General features: G+C 43.0%; 1 protein-coding gene across 1 annotated transcript in view; it reads left to right on the top strand.

Annotated features, from left to right (window-relative positions):
- Positions 1-19,644, top strand: part of IQGAP1 (IQ motif containing GTPase activating protein 1) — a 108,385-nt gene extending 88,741 nt beyond the window's left edge. Inside the window, exons 27-38 of the mRNA XM_052659380.1 lie at positions 1,440-1,580; positions 1,672-1,756; positions 3,126-3,358; positions 4,168-4,300; positions 5,380-5,482; positions 6,142-6,277; positions 6,669-6,756; positions 8,755-8,967; positions 9,709-9,875; positions 11,835-11,957; positions 15,415-15,523; positions 17,312-19,644. Coding sequence (XP_052515340.1) covers positions 1,440-1,580; positions 1,672-1,756; positions 3,126-3,358; positions 4,168-4,300; positions 5,380-5,482; positions 6,142-6,277; positions 6,669-6,756; positions 8,755-8,967; positions 9,709-9,875; positions 11,835-11,957; positions 15,415-15,523; positions 17,312-17,425 — 1,645 coding nt within the window. The 3' untranslated portion in view covers positions 17,426-19,644. The remainder of the gene's footprint in view (positions 1-1,439; positions 1,581-1,671; positions 1,757-3,125; positions 3,359-4,167; positions 4,301-5,379; positions 5,483-6,141; positions 6,278-6,668; positions 6,757-8,754; positions 8,968-9,708; positions 9,876-11,834; positions 11,958-15,414; positions 15,524-17,311) is intronic.
- The last annotated feature ends 550 nt before the right edge of the window (positions 19,645-20,194 follow it).

Here is a 20,194-nt window from a genome sequence, read left to right as displayed (position 1 = left end):
AGAAATGGGGTTAGGTGTGAAGAGACACCTGGATCTGAGTGAGATCTCTGTGTTCTGTGAGAGGGAACAGGAGATGCTGTGGGCGAATGATGAGCTGCCCTGGAACACTGCAAGTTAGGCCAACTAAATTACCATAATCCAGGAGACTTCTGTGCCTGGGCCATAGTTTACCACCTACATGAGTACATCCAGAGCAGGAATGTGTCACCACAATATGGGAAATGCTGGGGAAATATAGCTCAGAGAGCCAAAATGTTTCTGATTTTATCTAGCTTGGGGGAGGGCTAGAGATGTGAGCAATGTGGTCTGCAGTGGGTTTCTCATTTGGTGTAGAGTAGGATTAGATCATACGTGAGGTTCTCGGGGGGTAATCTTCAAAATTCAGATCTCCTGTCCCTTAAATGGCTCTCCCTGACTTCTGGGAAAGTCCAGACTTAGCAATACACACAGGGCCCTCCATGACGTGGCCTCTATTTATTTTAATGTTCTCATCTCTCCTCCTCTTACCTCCTTGTGTTTGATCTTCTTTCCTAGAAGACTTTTTTTTCTCCCATATTTCTGAGTTCATACGTTCCTTCCTTATGGATGTCTTCTCAATTCCTCCAATCTGAGTAGAAGCCTCTTCTCTGTGGCATTGTAAGACTTCCGGTCAGCTTCTTATTGTTGCACGATGTGTTTACAGATCGTTACGTGTGTGTCTCTCCCACACATATAAACCGTGAGGAACTCAGGGAGCTATCATGTCTCTTAACGCTTTGATCCCAAATGCCCATCACAGTGCCTGGCACATAGATCTAGGCTCCAACTTCACAGCTGAAAACCCGAGCCCCAGTTCGCCAGCCCCACCGTTCACCAGCTCTGTGAGTGTAACAGAATTACCTGGTCTCTCTGTGTCATTCTGCTTGTGAAAGACACAGCCTCACCTCAGGCTGCTGGTCTAGCATGTTGCTGTTCATTTGCTAAGTTGTGTTCATTTGCTAAAACTCTTTGCGACCCCATGGACTGCAGCACGCCAGCCTTTCCTGTCCTCCACTGACTCCCTGAGTGTGCTCAAACTCATGTCCATTGAGTTGGTGATGCTATCCAACTGTCTCATCCTCTGTTGCCCCCTTCTTCTCTTCCCCTCAATCTTTCCCAGCATCAAGGTTGGATCTGGGATCTCCTTGCTGGAGGTTGGATCTGGTTGGATCTCCTTGCTGTCCAAGGGAATCTCAAGAGTCTTCTCCAACACCACAGTTAGAAAGCATCAGTTTTTTGGCACTCAGCCTTCTTTGTGGTCCAGCTCTCACATCCATACATGACTACTAGAAGAACCATAGTGTTGACTAGATGGACCTTTGTCCAAGAAAGGAAAATCTGTCACTGCTTCTACTTTCTCCCCTTCCGTTTGCCATGAAGTGATGGTCTAACATACTTGGGGGTAATGTTTGCTTTCCCAGCAAACTGCCCTACGACGTGACCCCAGAACAGGCCCTGTCTCACGAGGAAGTCAGGACTCGGCTAGACAATTCCATCCGGAACATGCGGGCTGTGACTGACAAGTTCCTGGCAGCCATCATCAGCTCCGTGGACAAAATCCCGTGAGTGTCGCCCGCTGTGGCCCCCGGTAGAGCCCAGCACTAGTGGCCTCCAGCTCCCGGTCCTTCTCACCAAGTTTTGTCTACCCCACAGCTATGGGATGCGCTTCATTGCCAAAGTGCTGAAGGACTCCTTACACGAGAAGTTCCCTGATGCTGGTGAGGATGAGCTGCTGAAGGTAAGACCGAAAGCTGGCATGTTCTTTCCCTTCCAATAGTAGCCCTTGGAGGGAAAGGTGCCTAGACCAAACCTGGCCTTAGACCTTCGTTTTGTTTGTTTCAGTCGCTTGGTTGTGACTGCCTCTTTGAGAACCCATGGACTGGCCTGCTGGTCTCTGTCCATGGGGTTCTCCAGGCAAGAATACTGGAGCGGGTTGCCATTTCCTTCTCCAGGACTAAGCCTGACCTTGAAAATGAAAAGTAAAGGTGAAAGTCTCTCAGTCGTGTCCAACTCTTTGCAACCCCATGAACTATACAGTCCATGGAATTCTCCAAGCCAGAATACTGGAGTGGGTAGCTGTTCCCTTCCTTAGACCTTTAGTAATAAGGACCTTAGCATAGATTTTGTCAGTAGCTCGCCATTAAGCATGAGGTTTTGAAAGTGATGGTAAACAGTAAATGATACCTCTCTTAGTTCCTGTATGGTTCCTATGTTGTTTGAATGGCACACAGCTATCAACCAAGTAGAGAAGATGGATTTTTCTGTCTTGAGATAGCATTTCTTTGAGTCCTGTCTTTTTGCTGAAGACTTGCTCCCCCTGCTGGTGGCCAGGTGAATGCTAGCAAGCACAGTTGTTTGTGCTAAGGCTGTTGCTGATCACTCTTTCTTACTCAGCTATGCTCCCTCTTTTTTTTTTTCCTTAATCTGAACGCTTTTTTCTTCTCTCCTAGCTCTCTGCTTTCCTACAGTGAGGCCTCGATTCTAGACTTTCTGTTCAGGTGAATTCATTTTCTTTTTTTCTGAATGAAACTCCAGGGGAAATGCTTTGACTGTCCTTGAATTCTTCTGTAGAAGAGATATGTGTTGAGTGGCTTTGATTTCAGAGGCATTGACTTGTCTGCCTTTGACGTCCGCAGCATGAGGATGGTGGGGGTTGGACAGATGACGCTAGGTCAAGTTCAAGGATTTGTTTTAGCTTCTTAGAATGAGTGCCCACCTCCATGGTAATGAAAAGTACATGTGGCTGACGTGGCTTTATTTGCTGCCGTGATATGTGGACAAAGAATGCCCTAAAGTGCTCAATAACAGACTTTATGTCTACCATTTTTACCTTTTGAATCTGTTCTTTCATTGTAGTGATTTTCAATTCTGTTCTCATTTTCTTTTTTTTTCTGCATCCAGTCAAGGGAAGTTTGGTCATTTTAGTTTCAGGCCTTGAGAAAAGGTGTGTGTGTGTGCGCGTGTGTGTATGTGTGTGCATGTGTGTGTATAGAGTGGTTTTTTTTTTTCCTCACAGGGCCACATTTTCTGGTTTTGTTAGCAAAGTCGTTCGTGGCTTTCTTGTTGAAGTGGCTTTTAACACCCATTTCTTTTTCCTCTGTTCCCAGATTATTGGCAACTTACTTTACTACCGATACATGAATCCAGCCATTGTTGCTCCCGATGCCTTTGACATCATTGACCTGTCGGCAGGAGGCCAGCTCACCACAGACCAACGCCGCAATCTTGGGTCCATTGCCAAGATGCTCCAGCACGCAGCTTCCAATAAGATGTTCCTGGGAGATAACGCTCACTTGAGCATCATTAATGAATACCTCTCCCAGTCCTACCAGAAATTCAGGTAAGGGGAAAGGGATGAGGTACATAGAAGACAGTGGGTGTGCTTCTAACTTTTAAGGGTAAAGACGAGATGAAATACCACACCCAGAATTCCCTGGACCACAGTATCGTAGGATACGTGCCTGATGTGCTCAGAGCTCCAGATGATGATGAGAAGCATGTGTGAGCTATTAAAATGTGTTCTGGACTTCCCTGGTGGTCCAGTGATTGAGAATCCGCCTGCCAATGCAGGGGACAGGGGTTGGATCCCTGGTCCGGAAAGATTTCACATGCCGTGGAGCAACTAAGCCCCTGTCCTGCAGGGAGAGGAAGCCCGTGAGCAGCAGCAAAGACCCAACAGAGGCAAAATAGAAATGAAAAATAATACTTAAAAATATTTTTAAAAAGTAAAATGTGTTCCTATGAAATAGACAATGCTTACCATAAACATAACGTCTACATCAGGCACATGTTACTTTGCAATCAGAGAAGAATTGGAGAGCAGTTTTAGTATTTGTAAGTTAATCATTCAGTCGTGAGTTCAGGGCGTTGTCTTCGAGAGTTGGGTCCACTAACGACAACTGGTGTTTGAGAACCGTCTTAAATTATGGTTGAGCGGTTCTTGTGGGCAGAACTAAAATAAAGTGGAAAGAGCACCAACGTCCCAGGGCTGTGAAGCACAACGGATATGCCGCGGTTTCTCTCAAGTCAACTGTCTTGCCTGGTTTCTGTTTGAACTCACCATTCCAAGGGTCTGTGGGGTGTCCTTCCTTAATCAGCTTCTTAAACGCGTGGCACTTGTTGGGGCCCGGCTCCTGTGTTTATTTTCAGACGGTTTTTCCAAACTGCTTGTGATGTCCCAGAGCTTCAGGATAAATTTAATGTGGACGAGTACTCCGATTTAGTGACCCTCACCAAGCCAGTGATCTACATCTCCATCGGCGAGATCATCAACACCCACACGGTGAGTGTTCTTCAATGACGTGATTCCATTGCTCTGTCTTAATTGCCTTCTCTGGCCGCTGCCCACTGTCTCTGGATGCTAGATACCTCCCCATCCTTTGATCTTACTGACGTCACATTTGCCTTGTTTCTTATCTTCCTTTGCTTATTTTTCTTAACTTTCTTGAAGTGATCCCCAGGCCACCTGTGTCAATATCATCTGGGCTGGCTATTAAGAACAAAATTTCCAAGAACCCCACCTCAGGCCAGCTGAATCAGAAGCCCCGTGCGTGGGCTTCAGAATTTCTGTTGTGACCTCTGATAATAATGACTGGATAAAATACTGTTTTTACAGTTCATTCCTTTTCCCCTTTGAGGGCATATAGAACAAGAAATGAGGAAGTAAAATGAAATTTCAGTGATTGTCATTTTTGAGGATATCACCATGCAGGATTTGGTGAATGGACCTGAATTATTAATAATGTTGATCTGATGCACTTTTCTCTAAATTAAAAGATATTATATACCAGAAGCTTTTAGCAAAAGCATGAGTGTGAGTCATTTGAACTGGTTGTAGAGTACGTTGATAACTTGGGTATTGAAGTCTGTGAGCTTCCTTGTTCTTTCTTCTGTACTGAAGTCGCTCAGTCATGTCTGACTCTTTGCGACCCCGTGGACTGTAGCCTACCAGGCTCCTTTGTCCATGGGATTTTCCAAGCAAGAGTCCTGGAGTGGGTTGCCATTTCCTTCTCCAGAGGATCTTCCCAACCCAGGGATCAAACCTGGGTCTCCTGCATTGCAGGCAGACGCTTGACCGTCTGAGCCGCCAGGGAAGCTAGTTTTCTTCTGCAGGGTGCATTTAAATCCTTTCTATCTGGTACTGGGAGAATACCAGTATTTTTTCTTCATGCATCACAGGCCAGCATGCTGCTCTGTGTGTCATGTTGTTTATTTGGGTCAGTCTGTTGAGGATTAATTTGTCAGTTGTTAAAAACAGGAGTTTTGTTGTCTATCTTTTGTGCTGTTAGATGTTGTGGGTGGGGCTGGGGGATGGTGGGTTGAGTGTGTGAATGGAATTGACCCCTGGATGTGTGGGTGCAGCTCCTGTTAGACCACCAGGATGCCATTGCCCCGGAGCACAACGATCCGATCCACGAGCTGCTGGACGACCTCGGCGAGGTGCCCACCATCGAGTCCCTGATAGGTAAGGTTCCGACTTAACTGCCTGGAAGCTGGAGATAGGGAGCATGGTAGGAGTGCTGTGATTGTCTCCTCATCTGTCTCCACGCTGTTCACGCTCCAAATACACATCAGGGAAGAAATGAGGTGCCATCCCCATCTGTTAGGAACTGAAGTGGACTCAAATAATGCATATTATAAACGCTTAGATATAACACATATCTGAGGATGAGATGGTTAGGTGGCATCACCAATTCATTGGACATGGACTTGGACAAACTCTGGGGGATGGTGAAGGACAGGGAGGCCTGGCCTGCTGCAGTCCATGGAGTCACGAGTCAGACGCAACTTAGCGACTGAACAGCAAGAGCAATACGGATATTCGTGTGACTAGAAATGACGAGTCCTATAAAGGAAATGAGCAGGGTATTTTGAGAGAGAAATATTACAGTGTTGATTTGTCAAACATTTATTATTTTATTAGGGGTCCTTTGTCTTAATCATTGGGCATAAAATTTTTTTTCTCACTGAGGGGTATCCTTGCCACACGGTACCTATTGGCTGATTCAGCTATCTTCTTAAACTTGAATTCTCTTTTATTTGAATTATCATCTACTCTCCAATGTCTCTTCTCTGTATTATTATAATATTGATTTTTTTTTTCCTACCCTTCCAAAACTTTAGGAGAAGGTGCTGGCAATTTAAATGACCCAAATAAGGAGGCACTGGCTAAGACGGAAGTGTCTCTCACACTGACCAATAAGTTCGATGTGCCTGGAGACGAGAATGCAGAAATGGATGCTCGGACCATCTTACTGAAGTGAGGATTGAAAGGAGGAGGAGTGGAGTGACTAACCCAGTGATCACACCTGTCCCTTGGTCTTGCTGAACGAGTCCACTTGTTCATACCTAAAATGACCTTGGCCATTTAAGCCCAATACAGTTTTGGTCATCTCCCATAGTATAGTTGGCACAGAACTCACCTGCCTTATTTGCTAATGAGATGCTGAAACGAATTTGCATCTCTGAGATCCTGACCTTAGTGCCCACTCTGTCATAGCTGCATGAGTGATCCTGGGGCTTCAGGTACCTGTGTTAGGGCTGCCCAGTGGGACTCTGGGAGGCGCTGTTTGTTCTGCTCCTGCCCAGGTCCCTTCGAGAGGAAGCGGGACAGGTACTAATGTGTGGATGCCTCCTGAATCTCCTTTCAGCACAAAACGCTTAATTGTGGATGTCATCCGGTTCCAGCCGGGAGAGACCTTGACTGAAATCCTAGAGACACCAGCCACCAGTGAACAGGTAAAGTTTTGGGGGTTAGCGTGTACCATAATTAGATGGACAGGTGCTCCTGTGATGGGCATGTGACGGGGCTGACACAGATGGTGAGAGGCGGTCACTGGGAGGTGGGCCTGGATGTGACTGGCAGATGGTAGTGTTCAGGGCTTCCGGAGAAAGCTGTTGGTCCCTAAATCCAGAGGTAGACTGGCACTTGCATACCGTCTGTCTGTGCGCTTTAATTTAACCTGAGACAGAATCAGTGAGTCTGCCCAGCAATTTATTGAATATTGTATTTCTAAGTTTTTTAAAATTTCATGACGTTATTTTTTGGCTGTGCTGGGTCTTCGTTGCTGTATGAGGGCTTTCTCTGTGTGCGGTGAGCATGGGCTTCACATCGCAGTGGCTTCTCTTGCTGCAGAGCACAGGCGGTAGGGCCTGAGGGCTTCAGTAGTTCTGGAGCACGGGCTTAGCTGTCCCGAGGCTGTGGGGTCTTCCCAGACCAGGGATCGAACTCATGTCTGCTGCATTGGCAGGTGGATTCTTAACCACTGGACCGCCAGGGAAGTCCTGTAGTTAGAATGCTGTTAAATGCCTTGGTAGGTAGGAGAGAAGAGTAGAATATGGCTCCTGAGTTCTGTGAACTCATGATATAGTTTGATATATGTGACATATAAACTGAAACAATTAGAAAACCACTGAAAATTCACCGTGGTCTTGACTCTAAAAATAATAAAAATTAAGAAAGGGGCCAGTGAGGAGCAAAGCATCAGGAAGGTATGGGGCTTGAACCAAGGTTCCTCATTTCACAGATGATAAAACTGAGACCCCCTTGAGGTTAAATAACTTGCCCACGATCATTCACTTACAGTAGCAGAACCAAACTTGGGTCTGGTTCAGTCTGACTTCCAGTTCATGCTCTTTATATCACATGATAAGCAGTAGTTTTGATATTAGAAGAAAAAGGAATATTGGGAAAGGAATTGCTCCAGGTTGGGAAAAATTACAACCTTTCTGAGTATAAACATCCATAGTATAAACAATTCAAAATAGGGTCCCAGAACCTTAGCCACATGCTAGGATCTATCAGCATAGAGGTGATCATTGATGGTTTGAGAGAGAACAGTCATCAGGAAAGGACCATGGGTCCTTTGGCAGCACCAGCCCTTGCTAGGACAAGGAAGATGTGCAGAGAAGATGAACAAGGCAACAGCTAAGAGAAGGCACTGGATTTGGGGTGAGAGGAATGGTAATGAGAACTGGTGATGATAGCCAGACTTTGAGGAAAGTGCTGAAAGAAGGGGAAGGCTCGTTTGTTGGGTGGGAACACAACAGACAGACATTGGTTGGTGACTAGAGAGATACCAGATACAAGAAGGGTCTCTTCACTGGCGTTTGCAGCACGTTGAAAGCAGAGGGCAGGCTTGCAGGTGATCCAGCTGTGACGAGGTCGGGGGAAGAAAACATCCACCGGCCACTGGCATTGCATTGGTGTGATTGTAACGTTCGTCACGCCAGGTTTCAAGCAAAAGTAAATGGTTTCCATATCCCACATGTGATAGGGAAAAAGTGAGGGATTTTGTATGCAGTAGAGTTCAAGCTCCTGATTAAACCTCAGAGTCCAGGAAAGAAGCCAGCATCTTAGGACTTCCCTGACAGCCCAGTCGTTAAGACTTTGCCTTCCAATACAGAGGGTGCAGGTTCAGTCCCTGGTCAGGGAGCTAAGATCCCGCACGCCTCACAGCCAGAAACCGGAACGATATTGTGACAGGTTCAATAAAGATTTTTTAAATGGTCAACATTAAAAAAAAAAAAGATGCCAAGATCTAGCTTCATAGATGTTTCTCTTCTAGATGAAAGGAGAGCGGCCTCTGCTTTATGCAGTTTGTCATGTGTTAGGCTGGGGGGCAGGGGGAATATAAATATGTTACCCTCTGTTTCTAGAATAGAATGTGTGAGCTGGATAGGCTCCGGTGTGGGTTAGGGTGGAGGCCTCCCATGAAATCCTCTTTCTTGCTGTAGGAAGCAGAGCATCAGAGGGCCATGCAGAGACGCGCCATCCGTGATGCCAAAACCCCGGACAAGATGAAGAAGTCCAAAACCATAAAGGAGGACAGCAACCTCAGTCTTCAAGAGAAGAAGGAGAAGATCCAGTCAGGCTTGAAGAAGCTCACAGAGCTTGGCACCGTAGACCCAAAGAACAGATACCAGGAACTGATCAATGACATCGCCAGGGTATGGCATTTAGGGGACAGCAGTGGCCTGGCCGTGCTGAAAGCTGTCTCAGAGGCTTGTGGGGGCATGGTAGCTGTTCCAGTGACAACATACCTTTAGTTCACAGGCCAATTCAGGTCCTCTCCTCCCGGGAATCGCTTCTGACCCTTCCAGCATGAGGTCCTAGCCTGCCTTCCCATGGCGTATTCCCTGGCTTAAATTAGTAGGAAGAACATCCTGATTAGAATTTCCTGTGTCTCAGTTTGTCTTTTGACCTTAAAGAATCCCTCTGGCTCTTTTCAGTGATAACTGTGCAATAGAAATTCGCTTCAGATCGATGATCACATCCTAGGTTTGTGTGAGTCTTCTCAAGTAAGAGGCTCTGGTGTAGGCCGAGGAATTTATGCGTCCTCTGCCGTTGCACTAAGGGCACACCACACACACCTCGCAGCTTGGCACTTGTTATAGTAAAATGATTTTTTTCCTCCCTCTCCTGATAACATATTTAAGATGTATAAACAAGCTTTGCAAGTTGATTCTGAGACTGTGAAAGGAATCCATTTCCCCTGCCTCTAGAAAATAGAAATGGGGGGAAAAATGGATGAGGTCTGAATTTCCTTGTTCATTTTTGAGCATAAAACTGCTGCCTATGACGAACATGTGGTGAAGCAAGGCCGAGTTAAACATTGCCAGATTCTAGTGTTAATGGTTCGAGAAGCACATGACATCATTATTTTTGTGATTTTAATAATTATGTCTCAGGATATTCGGAATCAGCGGAGATACCGACAGAGGAGGAAGGCTGAGCTGGTGAAGCTGCAGCAGACGTACGCTGCCCTGAACTCTAAGGCCACCTTTTATGGAGAGCAGGTGGACTACTATAAAAGCTACATCAAGACCTGCCTGGATAACTTAGCCAGCAAGGGCAAGTGAGTATTTTTATAGAGAACCAATGTCAGGGGAAGAAGCAGAGGCAACTGAAGTGAGTGACATTGGAGCTTTTTACTGACAACACACTGGATCTGTTTATTGCATTAGTCCTTTGTTTGGCTTCTAATTGTTTGTAATTTCCTAGTTCCATTTGTTATGTGTGCGTGCTTGCTAAGTCACTTCAGTTGTGTCCAACTTTAGTGACCCCATGGACTGTAGCCTGCCAGGTTCCTCTTTCCATGGGATTTCCCAGGCAAGAATACCGTAATGGGTTGCCATTTCCTTCACCAGGGGATTTTCCTGACCCAGGGATCGAACCCAAGTCTCTTAGGTCTCCTGCATGGCACGCAGGTTCTTTACTGCTGAGCCACCAGGGAAGCCCTCCATTTGTTATGGTATGGTGTAAATAAATAATGTGTGGAGGGTTTCAGGGATGCTTATTTCTAAACATCCTGTGTTCCAAAGTATCTTCTCGGCCCTAGAAATTAAAGAACCTTGTAAAGGGGTCATTTAGTGGCCCCCAAACCAGGATGTGCCTCAAAACTCAATTAAGAAACAATATAAACAGTTAAATTCTTGTACTTCCTGAGCACAGGCTCCCAGACCATGATTTTTTCCCAGCTTCCAAGGAAGAACTGATGCAGCCTCCTTGGTGCTGGCTACAAACCATCAGTCTGCCCATTTTGCAGGGAGGGAAATTGAAAATCCAGAGAGTTGAAGTGATTAAGCACAGGTTCTGCTTACTAGAAGGCTGTTTATTATTTACTCCCAACTTTTCATTTTGAGACTTTTCAAACCCCAGAAAAGTAAGCACCCATATACCTTTCAGCTATCAACAGATTGACTGTGTTTAGCCCATCAGCTTCCCCTCTCCCTAGCCTGCTTACTCTTCCCATCTGTGCCTTTTCTCTCCCTCCCTGAAGACTTCCCAAAGTAAGGCAGGGCTGACGGTGAAGGGGTAAGAATCAGATTCACGTAACCGAGCCCCTGGAGTTGGCGCCTCTATCCTTCTGAAATGTCCCCATCATTCTCTGAGCAACCCTTGACTTTGTGACGTAAGATGTTTCTGGTTCAGTTTGTATTCTCCCCTCCCCAGGCTTGGAATCAGCTATTCCAAACATCCTTTGTTCCTTTTAATGAAGAATGGTATTTAGAAACAGAAATCTAGGGACTAGATATGCTTATTGCCAGAGCCATTATTGTTTCAGGCCTTCTAAGCAGACACAGCTAGGTTCTCATTTCCTTTTTAATGGCTGCATGGTATTCCATTATTGAGGTAAATTAACCACTGAGTCAGTTCTCCATTGATAGACATTGACATTGTTTCCAGTTACTTATTATAAAAAATTCTGTAACAAATAGCCTCTTGTACATATGTCATTTTGAAAATGTAGGCATATTTTTTAAGATAAATTTCTAGAAATGTAATTTCCAGCTTCAAAATTTTATGCAGTTGTGATTTTGATAGATACTTCAGTTGCCAGCTGTAGGGATTGTTACCTTTTATACAACTACCAGCTTTTCTGCCCCATTTCTTGAGAGCCCTCCCTTGAGAGTCCCAGATCCTGTTCTTATTCATCTCAGTTCCTCCCTAGCTTACTTTTCTTACGGCTTCTTGCCTTGATTATCCCAGTGGCCTGCTAACATCTGTTTCTTTTTCCTTGTTCCCATTCCTCTGTGTTGCTATGCTGACTTAAACTCTTTTAAAAATGACACATTCTAAGGTCTTTTTTTTTTTCCTCTTCACAGCCAAGGGGGCTAACAGTGACTCCTGTGGGATTCCCTTCAGTATAGTTCCCTGAAGTAGAAATCCTAGCATTCGTTTGCCATTTTAGAATTGGTTTGTACTTATGCCTGGGTATGGGAAGTTTGTTTTCCAACCTCATATGCTTGAGTGACCAACAGAGATTCACAGTAGATAGTAACTTATAGAAAGTAACATAATGTGGTCTTTACAGGGTCTCCAAAAAGCCTAGGGAAATGAAAGGGAAGAAAAGCAAAAAGATCTCTCTAAAATACACGGCAGCTAGACTACATGAAAAAGGAGTTCTTTTGGAAATTGAGGACCTGCAAGTGAATCAGTGAGTGTTTACTTTTTAACTTTATTTTATATATTGATTATTTTTGTTTCTGCGTTTGTCATAGCTTTATCTTACTGACTTTCTCTTATCTGGATAATCATTATTATATTTTATGTGTGTTTGTAATTGACTAATTAATCAGTTATATGCAGAATTTGGCCTAATACCCAGAGTTAATTTGTCTTTCATAGAATGGAATGTATTTGTATCTTTTCCCTAATAGGCCTCTATTCACATAAAGATTATTCACTCACTTTCCTACTTTTTTTTTAACATAAATTAGAATGATACTGTTTATAGTCACGTATCCAGTTTTTTTTCCTCATTACATGTTGTGAGCATTTTTCACATAGTTTGAATGACCACGTAATTTTTAATACTGTAGTTTTAATTTAACCATTTACCTATTGTAGAATATTTTAAGTTGATTTTGCTTTTTACAATATTACACATATAATAACACCTTTATAATGTAATCTTTGGTTCTACCTCTGATTATTTATTTTATGATAGATGCCTAAAAATGCAATTTCTGGTCAGTGTATAATTTTTTTTATTGTGAAAAACACAAAACATAGAATTTACCATCTTAACTATTTTTTTCTAAGTAGTTAGTTTTTTGGCCACACTGTGAGGCATGTGCGATCTTAGTTCCCCAACCAGGAATCAAATTCATGCTCTGTGCATTGGAAGTTGGAGTCTTAACCACTGGACCGCCAGGAAAGTCCTTTTTAACTACTTTTAGGTGTATAGTTCAGTAGTGTTAAGTACATTCACGTTGTTGTGCAGCCCATCTCCAGAACCTTTTCATCTTAGAAAACTGAAATCACCCATTAAATTACAGCTCCCGTTTCCCCCAGCCCCGGAAAACCAGCATTCTCCTCTCTGATTCTGTGAGTCTGACTCCTAGTTGCCTCATACAAGGGGAGTAATATACTTGTTTTTTGTGTCTGACTTTCTTCAGTTAGCATGATGTCCTCAGGGTTCATGCAGGTTGTAACCTGTGACAGGTTTTCTTCCTTTTTAAGCCTGAGTCGCTTTTCACTGTATATGTGAACCACATTTTGCCATCCATTTGTCCCTTGATGGAAAAATGGGTTGCTTCCATCTTTTTGCTGTTGTGAATAATGTTACACTGAACATGGAAGTACAAATATCTCTTGAGACCCTGCTTTCAGTTCTTTTTGATGTATACCTAGAAGTGAAATTACTGGATCATATGATAAAGTCTATTTTTAATATTTTTAGGAACTGCCATACGATTTTCCATAGCAGTTGAAAAAAATTTTTTAACTCATATGTATTAATATTACAAAATATTTTCAAACAGCGTCCAAAATGTGTATGAAAGTACTTCAGTTCAGTTCACTTCAGTCGCTCAGTAGTGTCCGATTCTTTGCGACCCCATGAATTGCAGCACGCCAGGCCTCCCTGTCCATGACCAACTCCCAGAGTTCACTCAGACTCATGTCCATCGAGTTGGTGATGCCATCCAGCCCACTCAGCCTTCTTCACAGTCCAACTCTCACATCCATCCATGACCACAGGAAAAACCATAGCCTTAACTAGACGGACCTTAGTCGGCAAAGTAATGTCTCTGCTTTTGAATATACTATCTAGGTTGGTCATAACTTTCCTTCCAAGGAGTAAGCGTCTTTTAATTTCATGGCTGCAGTCACCATCTGCAGTGATTTTGGAGCCCCCCAAAATAAAGTCTGACACTGTTTCTACTGTTTCCCCATCTATTTCCCATGAATTGATGGGACCAGATGCCAGGATCTTAGTTTTCTGAATGTTGAGCTTTAAGCCAACTTTTTCACTCTCCTCTTTCATTTTCATCAAGAGGCTTTGTAGCTCCTCTTCACTTTCTGCCATAAGGGTGGTGTCATCTGCATATGTGAGGTTATTGATATTTCTCCCGGCAATCTTGATTCCAGCTTGTGCTTCTTCCAGCCCAGCGTTTCTCATCATGTACTCTGCATAGAAGTTAAATAAGCAGGGTGACAATATACAGCCTTGCCGTACTCCTTTTCCTATTTGGAACCAGTCTGTTGTTCCATGTCCAGTTCTAACTGTTGCTTCCTGACCTGCATACAGGTTTCTCAAGAGGCAGGTCAGGTAGTCTGGTATTCCCATCTCTTTCAGAATTTTCCACAGTTTATTGTGGTCCACACAGTCAAAGGCTTTGGCATAGTCAATAAAGCAGAAATAGATGTTTTTCTAGCACTCTCTTACCTCAGTAATTCTTTACCATCATTGAATAGCAAAGCAATTTTTAATATTTTTGACTTAATAGATAAAAAAGATAACACTTTTAAATTTTGCATTTTTTAGAATTCTAGTTGAGGTTTTTGGGGGGGGGGTGTGTGTGTGTGTGTATTTAAACATGGCTTATTATCTATGTTTTCTCTGATTATTTTTTCAATTGAGCACCTTGGTGTTTTGGGTTTATTTGTTTTTTAGATTAGCACTGTATGCATTTTTCAGACCTGTTTCATAATTTGTTATTTATTCCCTTCTTTTTTGTCATTATTTCCTGTTATTGTTCAGGTGCCTATCATTATTTAATAATTTGCTACCACAGATTAGAAACCAGATGACAAACCAAACCAGTTAAAATAAAATTACTTATTATGTAAAATAATATCTTTATAAAACCCATGAGAGTCTCCTGTTGAGTAAAATGCGTGTGTTTTAGTCTGTGGACTCTGTAACCTCTCATCTAGCTTCTCAGTGACCTCTTTTGCATCCTCCATGATTCTCAGCTCTGTTTATAATAGAGCAGTTTGCTCCATAGTTGAGTTTTGGAAATCTGGGGTGACACACTTTGATCACCTGGAGAACAGCTTGCTCCCAACGTCTGGTGCCATAAAGCTCCTGAGCATGTAACATGTTGAGAGTGAGTGGCACCTTAAGTATTCTCAGTAATAGCAGTCTATCTTTGGTAATACTCAGTCCATTTATATCTGTAGCACCTACTCCTTCCAGAACACCCGCTGTCTTGGTTCTTTTGGTTCTGACCTCGGCTTTGTTTATGTACCATTTCCAGTCCTCAGACTTGCTTGTTTTCAGACATCTGTCTTTTCCTCCTCCTCCTGGCCCCATTTCCTCTTGATTCTCCTTTCACTATCATGTTTCAGGAGTGGCCACATGGAAGGCCAGGATGACTCCTGACGTCATCCCTTCAGAGGTCACTGTGTCCTTCCTCAGTGGTGCCTCTCTCAGTAGGAAGCACGTTCTCCCAGGAGAGGTTGCCACTCTTCTCTCCAGATCCCAAAGCAGATGGTAATTACAGCATCAATATCACACACATCCCCCCCTGTGAAAGCACTTTGCACCTTTATTTTGTCCCCCTTTTCACTGCTGAACACTGAGCTCATCTCCTTTCCAGACTTCACAGAATATTTTTATATGAGAACACAAAAATCAAACCCTCATGATGTTGTGTTTCAAACAGGTTTAAAAATGTCATCTTTGAAATCAGTCCAACAGAAGAAGTTGGAGACTTCGAAGTGAAGGCCAAGTTCATGGGAGTTCAAATGGAGACGTTTATGTTACATTATCAGGTGGGTCTGCACCAGGTGGAACTGACAGCTCTGCGTGTGAGATAGTCGTGTTCTTGTCAGGGTAGGAACGGGGAGAAAAGCAGACCCACGTGAGGAGAGCTGCCCGCACATGGCAGTGAGCTGAGGACTTCTGTGTGTCTGATTTGGTCTGTTTGGGCTAGTGAGCTTTTGCAGATGTATACATCTTCAGAGAGCATACCTGAAGCTTCCACTTAGGATTGCCACTAAATTAACCGACACCTTGGATTTGAACAAAATGCTTAGGTACAGATCTCGACAGTACAAAATCATGAACTTTTTCAGTAGCTTGAAATCTTTTTTCCCCCCTCTCATTTTGATTTGATACACGGGGTTTAAAGGTATACTTCTGACAAGATGTGTGTAAATTGCATCTTTGTGAACTGAATCTCACTTTATTTATATTTTGGGAACTTTCTTTTTTTTTTGGAGAGAAAGCAACTTTTTTACTGAATCTAAGTTAATAAATAGGGATCACAGAACAAATAGCAGACAAACAGTGTGTATTACATCAGAATGAAAAAAATAAATGATGGGCCTGGGTTTCCAGTCTGAAGCTGTTATGCAATATGACTCTTTTTTGACCACACCACACTGCTTTGGGATCTTAGTTCCCCCACCAGGAATTGAACCCAGGCCCTGAGCAATAAAAGCACCAAGTCCTAACTACTGGACCACCAGGGAATTCCCCTCTGAATCCCTTTCTAAATTTAAGAATTCTGCAGTGAATCATTTTGTAACGTAACTATCCCTACTTTTTATTTTAAAACATCTCTCTCTCTTTTTTTTTGCATTAAAAAATGTAAGGGCGGTGAGAGGACTCCTAGGTAACGTCCAGCTTCCATTAGTTCTGTGAGCACAGAACTAGGGTCCTTGTCCAACTGGAGCCCCTGAGATTTTTCCAAAAGATGAATTGGTTGAACTTTTGGGGTCCCTTGCAGCCCCTCTCTTTTTTAAAGATTTTTTTTGCAGTCTTTATTGAATTTGTTACAGTATTGTTTCTGTTTTACGTTTTGTTTATTTTTGGCCCTGTGGCATGTGGGCTCTTGGTCCCCCCACCCCACCCAGGGATCGCACCCACACCCCCTGCTTTGGAAGGTGAAGTTTTAGCCACTGGACCACTGAGAAGTCCTGCCTTCAGGCCCTTTGATGGTTGCTTTTTCACTACCGCTCTTCCAGAGTTTGGGTGTGAGACCACTCTGATTTCCTCGATTTGTTCTGGACGGTGGAGGGTAGTAGAGAAACAGGCCTTAGCTGTCAGATCCAGATTTACCACGTCCTGCTCTGTTCTGTTGGGCAGGTCATTTAACATCCTCCAGCCTCAGTATTCTCATCTTCAAATCTGAGATAATCACCCCTGGTAGGATTTCTGACAGGACTTAAATAGACGTCGTATAACATGCTCCTACACTGAGGGGCATATAGTGAATGTGAAAACCATTTAGTCCTCTCTTCCCCGTCGCGTTAAGGATAGGAAAGCTGTCATTTGAAAAGGGAATGGAGGCTCTAGTAGACAGTGTTGAGATGACATTACTGGCCTTATCTTGTGTTCAGGGGTTACTATGTCTCAGCATGGATTGAAACGCCGTCACCCTCTCCAGGCGACATGTCACCTAGACTGACTGGGCCACAGCAGGCAGTTCCGTAGCTGGGGACTTGTGTCGCACCCCAGCTCACATCTGGCATACAAGGCAGGCCTCGTCCCTTCCGGATCCCTCCTTTTCTTGTCCCACTGACTTGATTAACCATCAGAATGGTTTTTTTGAACAGGACCTGCTGCAGCTCCAGTATGAAGGAGTCGCTGTCATGAAATTATTTGACAGAGCTAAAGTCAACGTCAACCTCCTCATCTTCCTTCTCAACAAGAAGTTCTACGAGAAGTAACAGAGCATTTGCTTCCAGCCCAGAAGGATGAAGAAAGAAGTGCCCAGTGGCAGCCTTTCTGAAGGTCCTTCTGTACTTCTTGGAAACAAAGACCCAGCCCACACCATTGCCTCAGTCTAATATCGCCCCCAGCTCCACAAGTTTAACTCCTCCCGCTCAACAGGGACATTGGTCGTCCTTTCTTCATAGTGAAATTGTATTTCAGGCCCAGTCTGACCCATCTTGTTCCTTCATTCTCTTCTATTAGGGAAGAGTGGGAACTGTCCTAAAATCTCTCATGTTGTTACAGTCTTAGAGGTTGCATTACTATATTGTAAGCTTTGGTGTTTGTTTCTATTAGCAATAGGGACAGTGGGATTTTAATACTTGCTGTTTAGAAGTGGAAGCCATTAGCCCAATAACGTGCATACTTAGAAGACACACAGTTAAAATGTTAGATTATCCATAGTTATTAGGTTGTCACTTAAAAGTGAAGTTCCTTTATATTACTGTTCCATCAGTAAAATTGAAGGATATGGGGAGGCTTTGGTTGTCTTCCATTCTGTCTTCCTTTATGGTGGGAGCTAATAGAAGTCACTGTTCTGTGTTCAAAGGAAGCATTTTCTAGAAAGAGAGGGATATTGTTTTTAAATTTGACCATTAAATTTGGGCAATTCTCATCAGTGGATGGGAGAGTCCCATTGTTAAAATTAAGCTATTTAGGTAAATTCAGAATGGTCTGAACACCTGCTTGTTTCTGTTGGTGCAAAAGATTGACTAGTTTGAGGCAAACGATCCACTCCATCCCTATGGCAAAGGAATGGGTTATCCCTAGCGTAGAATGTAACTATTTTCAAAGCTGTTTTATGTCTTAAGAGTGCCTTATGAAAGTATAGATTTATTTCTTAAAGTGGGGGTGATAGGGATTTTAAAGATTTATATAATGCTTCAAAAGTCTTTAGAATACTGTAAGAAAACGGTTTGGGTTTTTCTTTTTTTTAATTGGCTTATCTGTATATCTGAACTCTTAAAACTTTCTTATAGCTAAAACACTAGGGTTTATCTGCAGGGTTGCAAAGAGATTATCCTGCCTTAAACAGACTGAAACAAAACCAGACAAAAGCAGCCAAGTGATGTTACACGTGATATTAAAAGCTGCCCCCCCCCCTTTTTTTTGTCTTTTCTCTTGCTGCCCACACTATGCCTTTATTTTATGAACTCTGTTTTTTAAATTTAGTCACAAACAATTCAGTGCTAAACACTGAGCTCATGGAGCTTTCATTCTTAGATTAAAAGTCATGTACTTTTTTTAAAACAGTCTTTTTATCCAGGAAAATATATTGAAATCATGCTACTGAGCCTCATTTCCTCTGATGTTTTGGTTCAGTCTTCTTTTATCGTAAAACATAAACTAACAGTTAAACGTTTACTGGTGTATATTTAAAGCCAATAAACTGTCTTCATTGATAACAAATCATGTGACGTGTCCCAGTTACAGATGTTAAGTGTTGGCAGTGTGTTTTTCATGATAGACTGTTTACTGAGTCAGTTTACTGAGTCAGGTCCGCAGGTGCAGATTACGAGTCTACACACCCCATGCAGCCCACAGACAGGTGAAGAGGTGAGGTGTGGAGTGTCACGGAAAGAGTCTGCACTACCTTGACCTCGTTTCTTGTATTTTTTAGTAGACAATTTAGTAGCAAGACAATTTTTTTAGTAGATATTTTCCTCAGATTAAAAGAAGATAATCACTCTAAGTGGCATTGCCTCAAAAACTGGGACCAACCAAACTGTCAACTGTTTTAGCTTAAAAGATGATATTCAACCCAAATTCATGTCGGGCCCCAAAGGCCACGTCGATGACAGACAGTGAGCAAAGTTCACAACTCTTTAATGAAGCATGATGTGTCAGTGGCTGTAAGGAGCATGGTTCCCTTGCCACAAATGGCACAAACTACCCTCAAGAATTTTGATGGTAACTGCAAAATTACGGTGTTCACAGCATTGAGGATGCCCAGACAAAGTCAAGTCATGGCATTAAAACCTGGTAGCTCTTTGTAATTTTAATTTATTAGCCATCGCAGTCTCTGTCTCAATTCTCTCCTTCTTTGACCTTCTCTTCAACCAGCCATCATGACATTTACCATGAATTTCCTCCTTCAAGAATTTGGACTGCCCATCAGATCGTTGCCCCACACAATTGCTTCTGTATCTCTGTATGAAATAAAAGGTCATTCGTTTGTTTTTGTGTTGATTTTCCTCAGTCTCATTGTTAGCAGTTCCTGCAAAACAGTGCTAACTAGAGTGAAGTTTAATAATTGAAAACCACAACAGAAAACAACCCCTTCATAGTCTTTTTGAAGGAACAAACACAAATCAACTATCTCAAAGCAATTTTTTTTAACTCGTGAGCCTTTTTAAATATAAAATGCTGTAAGTAGCCTCAGCATAAAAAGAATTGGGGGGTGTGGCAAGGTGGAGAACTAGCATAATGTCACTTAGTTCTTTTCTAAAGTGAAAAAACCATCCAGGGAGTTCCTGGTGGTCCAGTGGTGAAGACTCTGCTCTCCCAATGCAGGGGTCACTGGTTCAGATCCTTGGGTAGATCCCACGCGCCACAACTAAGGGTCTGTGAGTGCAACTAAGACCCAACACAGCCTAAATAAATATTTTTTAAAAAATCATCCAGTTTTTCTTTAATCATTATTGGTGGACATTTCAATGTCAGTTCTGATCAGCGAATGGCTGGAAATTTCAAATTACCGTAGCATTAAATGTTTTATGGCAGTA

This window comes from Budorcas taxicolor, chromosome 21, assembly GCF_023091745.1.
Source record: "Budorcas taxicolor isolate Tak-1 chromosome 21, Takin1.1, whole genome shotgun sequence".
NCBI classification, from domain to species: Eukaryota; Metazoa; Chordata; class Mammalia; order Artiodactyla; family Bovidae; genus Budorcas; species Budorcas taxicolor.
The sequence above is the reverse complement of the archived record's forward strand: the minus strand, read 5'-3'. Positions and strand labels throughout refer to the sequence as shown.